Source organism: Anopheles ziemanni, chromosome 3, assembly GCF_943734765.1.
Source record: "Anopheles ziemanni chromosome 3, idAnoZiCoDA_A2_x.2, whole genome shotgun sequence".
NCBI lineage: Eukaryota > Metazoa > Arthropoda > Insecta > Diptera > Culicidae > Anopheles > Anopheles ziemanni.
Window position 1 is genome coordinate 15,453,522 of NC_080706.1, and position 7,143 is coordinate 15,460,664.

At 44.3% G+C, this 7,143-nt stretch overlaps 1 protein-coding gene across 1 annotated transcript; it reads right to left on the reverse strand.

Moving 5' to 3' along the window:
- Positions 1–1,658: 1,658 nt before the first annotated feature.
- LOC131284197 (actin nucleation-promoting factor WAS-like) lies at positions 1,659–5,044 on the reverse strand. Its single transcript, XM_058313052.1, has 8 exons — positions 4,913–5,044; positions 3,595–3,822; positions 3,412–3,505; positions 3,061–3,198; positions 2,746–2,975; positions 2,469–2,607; positions 2,067–2,434; positions 1,659–1,991 (listed from the first exon to the last, which is right to left on the reverse strand). Exons 1-8 carry the CDS (start codon positions 5,042–5,044, stop codon positions 1,710–1,712), a joined length of 1,611 nt encoding a protein of 536 aa, XP_058169035.1. The 3' UTR covers positions 1,659–1,709.
- Between the last annotated feature and the right edge of the window lie 2,099 nt (positions 5,045–7,143).

The window sequence follows — 7,143 nt, forward strand, 5'->3', positions numbered from 1 at the left end:
AGGAAATATGACAAACGATCCGGATGTGAACTAAACATGTCATACTATAAAGAAGCGCCCTGCATTCTAGCGGAAATGCAACTTTTGCAAACAATTCAATCATGTGTCAAAGTTCTTTTATTGTGTAAATTTTTTGCATTTGGTATTTTGTGGAGCAAAAACTAGCCATTTAGTTGATTCCTCTTGGTACAAGTGCAAAGTACAGTCCTTGGTACAGAATTTCCAGGGAATTGTCACCATGATTTCCAGAGAAAATTAAATAAATGAACAAAAACAAAACATTCACGACTCACACAATTGCATGCGATGTAAATATTTTATATTCCATTGCAGCCACTAGCCACAGCATTGGTTGGTTGATTTTTGGAACAATGTATGTACAATGTATGTACCCGTTTCTGGTCGGCCTTCGGGCGAGTCTCGGGCGTTTGGATGTCGAATGAAACTTTCGCTGTCAAAGTTTTGCGAACGACCACGTAATTGGTGCGGTTTTTGCTGGTGTGCTAGCTCGCTGGCCCGTAAGCGCTCCCGTGACCCAATGTGGTGATGGTTTTGCCAATCCCCGAATCCATTAGGTTGCCATTTTTCTCGCCTGACTGTGTCCGCTTCACAGTTTTAAGGATTTTAACCAATTTTTACCACTGCTACTAAAAAATCCTTGCAAATGCTGGATCTTTAAAGTTGCGTCGTACAAAGAGAATGAAATGGTTTTGATAGGTTTTAAAGCTGCTGCCGTTCACTGCTTGGTTGAGAGCATGCTTTCGTAGATTATTTATGGAATCATCCATCCAATCGCACTCTCATCAACACTCGAACGCACACCCGCGTTCATCTGTGTTCGCTTAATTGCGTAGCAAATGGTTCATCCATTGCGAACATATTAAACAAAACAAAAAAGTAAAAATGGAGTTGGGGTTATCATTACTCCTGGTTCAAATATGTTCCCGTCGATGCCACTGCTGGGGATCAGTTTGTTTGTACACGGATGAAAAGACGTGACACGTGATAGCTGCTCTTCGCTTCCCGTGAATTCCGAGTTCCACTAGGATCACCGAGGCTTCGGATCAGTTGTTTTGGGGCCCGGATGGATTAGACGCATTATTCAAACCGACAGCTCTTTTTAAAGGCTGGTGTTGGTTGGAAAAAAAGAAGATTAAAAATATGATCCATCAGCACACAAACATGCTGTGAGCTTTATGTCACCGCAATATGATGGCTTGGTTTATGGTTTTGCGGTGAGCATGGTTGAATACGAAAATAAATATACATTGCAAATTTGTCCACCTTTTGTTTTTTTTTATATATATATGGGGGTGTGACTGTTTGGAGATTATTTTCAGCGTACGTACACCCTAAAATTGCACATTAGACAGGTACAAATCTGAAATTGGTGTAAACATTGTACTAAATTCATATGATCGTCGTGTAAGGTAGGAGAAAGGGAAAAGTTCTACGAAATGGATGAATGGTTGAAAACCTAATCTCATGATTTCGCTGTGTGAATTAGCTCATCCTTAGGAAGAACTTTGCTGGCTGGTTAAAACATCAAAAAAAGAAAGGGGCTAGTTGCATACCATTTGATGACGTTTTATTTATTGGAATTCATTGACTATGCGTTTTTTTAATAGAATGTGTGAATAGTAACACCACCGTTTTTACATTGCGGTATCGCTGGTAAATAAATGATATATTCATTATTTGCTTGATATTTAATCCTCCCAGTCAGATTTGTTCGATGCCGAGTCGTTGTCCTCCTCGTCCGACGATCGAATGACGCGGCCGCGCTCGGCCAGGGCACGCCGGAGCGCATCGGCCAGCGCGTCCGTGCCGCCTCCGTCACCGCTGCCGCCACTATTTCGGTCGCCAGGAGCGTTACCGAGCTCGCGATCAGCGACCGGACGCAGCTGGAAGCCCTTTTGGATCTCGCTCATCAGATCGCCGCGAGTATCCCCACTGCCGCTGCCCGTGCTATGTGTGCCTTGGTCTACCTTCTGCAAAGAAAAGAACGAAAAAAGGATCGGTAAATGAGAAATGCAATTGGTAGAAGCACACCAACTCTCAAATACCTTCAGTGTTGTTCCTTTGCGGATGCTGTCCAACAAGGCTGACCGATCGTCCTGGGCACCGCCTGCAGCAGCTCCGCCGGGAATGGGCGGGGCGAGCCCCTTGACCGGGGGCGGCATCATGGTTGGCGGAGGTGGCGGTGGCATCGGCCCATCAGACATCATGGGTGGTGGTGGTGGCGGAGGCGGTGGACCCGGTGCCGATTGCATTGGTGGTGGCGGACGAGTGACCGCCGGAGGTGGAGTTGCCGTAGGTATTGGAGGAAGCGGGCGTTGCGGCGGTGGTGGAGGCGGCCGTTGGCCATTACCGCTCTGGTTCTGGTGCTGTTCGTGATTGGTGGGAGATGAACGGGATGGGTTGAAAACAATGAAAAATAATCGCAGGATTCTGTCTGCGTTTTGACCGTGTTTGGCTATAAACCGTTACCGTTGGTGGTGCTGGTGGCCTCTGTTTCTTGTCGCTGCTTTCCGACTTGACCTGCTCAAGCACGTTGTTCGTCTTGATGAAATCGTAGATGAATGCGCGCGTTTCGCGATCCTTTAACTGTGAACCCGAAAGCGAAAAGAAAAAGATCGCGATTAAATCGAATAAAATCTAACGTAAACCGTCAAACTTAAGGAAATGCTAATCAGCCTTTGAACTGAAAAACCAATATTTAAAACTACCGCCCACTAAACGTACTTGCTGATCGCGAATTCCGGCCTTTTTGAGGAAATTATTGAGTTCGTCCCCGTCGCCTCTCATGTCGAACCCGCCTTGCGGATCCCAACCGACATGCGTGACGTGCTGGAAGTTCGACGGCGTGCCGATGTCCGCCTTCGACAGCTTGCCCTTCGCCTTGCGCGGCTTCTGGAGCGGCTGGCTTGCCAATTGCTGCGGATGCTGCTGCTTCGGTTGTGGTTGTTGGAATGCTGCGTTGGATGAACAGCACAAAACAGTAGGCGAGTTTGATTCGTCAAAATATCAGAATAAAACAAACGCGAATGCGAAGCTTACCCGAGTGAGGTTGTTTATTACGATAGATGACGCCCGATTCGGTTACATCCGAGTTCTGGTTGCCGCCGGGTATCGCTGACATTGGTGGTGGCCGGGCTGGTGGCTGATCCATCCGTGTGCTGGTCCGCTTGATGCGCTCTGCGTTAAAGGTATAGAAAGAAGAGGACAGCAGTCTTAAATAATCCAACACTTTTTGCTGGTGCTGTAATCATTCGCCATCAGAGCGTTTAAATCTCTTTGCCCAACAACTTAAAACCAGCAATGGTGCTTTAAGAGTATGTTCCCCACAAGAAGGCGGTGCGAATGTTCTATCGGTGTCGATATACAATCGGCGGTTCGTGCTCAGCTTACTTTGCCTGTTGCGATTGTTCACGGTGGTTTGGGTCGTGCTCATAAATGCGGCCGCCTCGTCCTCAGTGGCAAAGTTCAGCGCTACTATGCCATCCTAATAATAAATGAGTGTGAAAACACAAAATACAAATCATGAACAATAGGAGCGCAACGCAGATATGGAGATAACTGGCGGTCACATACCTGTCCCTCGAACGTGATGAGGTACGGTTTCGGCTGCGTTACCTCGATCTTCTCGTACAGCTCCTGCTCCCACACCGTCACGTTCGCCATGAGGCAGTACAGCCGGAAGTAGTACGACTTGCGCTGATTGTCCTTGATGAAGCAGAGTGCCCCAATGCCTTGTTTGACCCAGGACGCATGGGCCGGGGACTGCGTCGTGTATAGCTGCACGACCGCCGTGCAGAGCGACTAAATTGAAGCAAAATTCAGAATGTATGGGCGTTTTTGTTAATGTTCTGAATGCTTTCCTTTCTTTATTCCATAATATTAAACAACCGTCTAGGGGAAACGCTACTTTGAGTGGCAGACTGAATTGATGTGTAATTTTTGATACTTACCATCAGCATAACTAACCAATCAGCTTGTATTACATATTTCAGTATTGAATTTACAAATAAGTTTTGGAAAAACAAACAACTTTTATTCGAGCCCTTTACGCATGAACTAAGTATCAACTTCTATTATCGGTATAAATTGGTATAATCAAGTCGTAAGCATTAATTGTTCCCTGCCTCTTCTTGTAAAAGATAAGGTATTTTTTTAACAAAAAAAAGCTATATTGAAGATATATTTAGTTTTGACTTTTGTTTACACTCACATTTATCCGTCACATTTGACCATCTTGGTCATAGCTGCCCTTTAAGTGCTTACTAGAATTTTTCTCTTTGTGTACGTGGATAGCAGTCCTCTCATACAGAGGAGGGTCGGGTCTCCGGCGGGATTCGAACCCACTTCGTTAAGGTGGTGAGCTCCGGCGGTCATGGACATATTTTCGCGGCACTCGCAAAGTGAAATTCTCAATACCGATAGAGACATTGGCTTTTAACTTCATAGAAATCGACGTTTCATTAAATAAGTGAAAGTAATGCATCATTTTTTTTTTGTTGGTACCAGACCGGTCAAAAATACTAGTCCGGTAGTTCTAGTGTTAACTTGTGATGAAATGAAATAATATTGTTATCCGGTAAGCATCAGTGGATACAAACGTAAACCTAGTAAATCCCTTAATTTCTGCTGCGTCACGGTAAGAGTCAAAGTTTTATCAGTGTTAGGGTACCGCTAATCGTGCTGATAATGACCCACAGCTCAACGGTGACCGATAACACTTTATCCATACTATTTCGCCAACCGTTCACTGCCTAGCTTCGCGTCGAGAACCATTTTTGTAGAAAAAAAAATCATATTTGCTGCATTAGCAATACATTTGGTTGTGTTGTTTGTTATCTGAAAACAAATTATTTTCATCCCCGTGCTGTGGATGTTCTTGGGAATCAATTACCTGGCAGCGTCGGCCGATCAAGCGGAAAAGTTGATCATTTTCCTCGTCCGTCAATAGCTGGCTGGGTCGGTTCGCTTTGTTGGCCGTTGAGTTGCGGTCACCCGCGCTATCCATGCCTCCTGACTGCACCATCCTGTTGTAGCTAAAACTATGACTCACTCCGTGGTACGCGGGAAAGCTCCGGGGTGAGTCACAATCACGGGGCGTTTAATATTTGAACGTTAAAATTTTTCAAAAAACTTGGTTTGATTCTAGAGGGCACGAACAGTTATTGACTGTTGAGCGTTAACGCGATAACGAGAAGTTGCAACACGGATCCTAACGTTTTCACTTTTTTAAATTTTATTTCACAGCGATAACAGGTGCCTTTAGTGGCCACCGATACACCTGATCTCAGATAAAATTTATCGAGCACAATGCTTATCGCGGTTGATCCCAGTTTTGTCGTTCGTGGTTTTCCACTAACGCGTTCGTTTTGGGCGTGTATTTCGAGGAGTTTAAATTATGAAATGATCCGACAGACTATTTATCCATCAATGACGAAACAACACTTTAAAATAAACAGTTTATCGAAAAGTTAAACTAGTAAAAACTTCAGTTGCACATAATATGATTCACCAGTAACTGTTTTTTATAATGTTGGGTTTGATTGACTGTACACACTTTACTCGGCCAACACCCTGTTATACCGTTATTAACTTGTTTATCGCACTATTCCTTGTCAAATAACACTATTCCTTTTTTACGTAAACACAACAAAAACGTTTCTACGGACCTTCAACAAATGCAGCACTTCGGGCTACAAAATCTTTCTCGAATGAAGCAGTGCGTTTGACAGACGTGACAGTCAGCTGTGCGGTAAACAAAGCGACTAGAGGTGGGCATCACTCGCGAACTTCGCACGGATTGATTCACCGAGCAGGAAGATCGGTGTATACGCTCTCGCGCTCAATCTCTCAATCTCGCTCGATTTTTTTTATCTTTATTTTTAAATACAATTCGTTGAACTCGTTGAACATTGGAGAAAAATTATTTTAATGAAATTTTTTATGATATATGCAAACAATTTCTTACACGTAGTAATTACAACTACAGTTATTATTATTCGGTACTCATAATACAGGCTTACAATGTTGCGTTGCAAAATGACGTGTTCTGTACCAATTGTTGAAAAAATGAGCAAACATTGATCTTCTTTAAATAATCACAGGATAAAAGTTGACGGTTTGTTGGGTTTGAAAATGTCTAAAATTGTTCTTCCCTCCGCGTAGTGTTTCCGTTACTTTACACCGTTCGCCTCCCCTAGATGCTGGGGCTCGTAAAATCGTTATGACACGTCCGCAAGTACAGCAAGCAATGTTGTCAACGTATGAAGCGCCCAGCTGAGTTCTGGTGACGACTTCCGATGTCCCGGGAAGGAAATTATGTGTCATTTCAAGTCGCTGCGCTCATCTCCGTCCACCGTAGCCTGGGGGGAAAACGCTGTAAGCTAGAAGGGTGGAGCTTTTTTTCCTTTTTCATACCCTTTTTCCCTCCTCAAGCCTGTATCCAGCGCGATAGGTGTATCTTTAATGATATTTATTTTTGTTATTTCCCCAAGCCTGAGCATACCTTAAACTTGCTGTCGTAATCTTTTGTGTACATATTGGACAAAGCGCGAGAGAAATGAGGGTTGAGGACGCTGGCAGGGAGGGAGGTTGAAGGGATCCAGGGATATTCTTTACTTCAGTTAGACAGCAGCATCCCGTTGCTTGACGCGCATAATTTCGAACTTTTCTACTTCGGGCTTCGTACCGATCCTTCTGGTTTCCACGTTTCCATTTGTCTCTATCTTGATCTGGCCCTTTCTCTGCTCTTTCGAGTAAAGATAGAAATAAAGTTTTTCGTCGTGTATTGAGTTTCTTTTTTATTTCTTACTTTCAGCGTATTTTTTGTCATGGAAAGTTTCCCGCTTCGTTTACCTTTTGTTTTTTCCTTCCACGGCAGCAAGGGACCATGGAGGTTGTGGAGCTGCCAATCATTTCGCTCCGGTGTGACCGGGTAGTTTCCTTAACTCTTAAATGCGTCACACTAGCATCTCCCGAACGGAGCGAACGTAGATGACTTAAAGTTTGTTCTGCCAGAGTTGTGTAGATGCAAGCTTCGTCATGCGAAGGTTAACTGTTCCTTAGGGTAACCGTTTCTTGGCATTCGCCTAGAGTGAAAGTTATAGAATGCTCCACTGACACGAT

Excerpts from the sequence above, each read along its gene's own strand:
- LOC131284197 (XM_058313052.1), bottom strand. The coding sequence starts at position 5,044 with ATGGTGCAGTCAGGAGGCATGGATAGCGCGGGTGACCGCAACTCAACG. Across the intron at positions 3,506-3,594 it reads TCATCACGTTCGAGGGACAG|GATGGCATAGTAGCGCTGAA; the intron begins GTATGTGACCGC and ends ATTTATTATTAG. Across the intron at positions 2,608-2,745 it reads CCGGAATTCGCGATCAGCAA|TTAAAGGATCGCGAAACGCG; the intron begins GTACGTTTAGTG and ends TCGGGTTCACAG.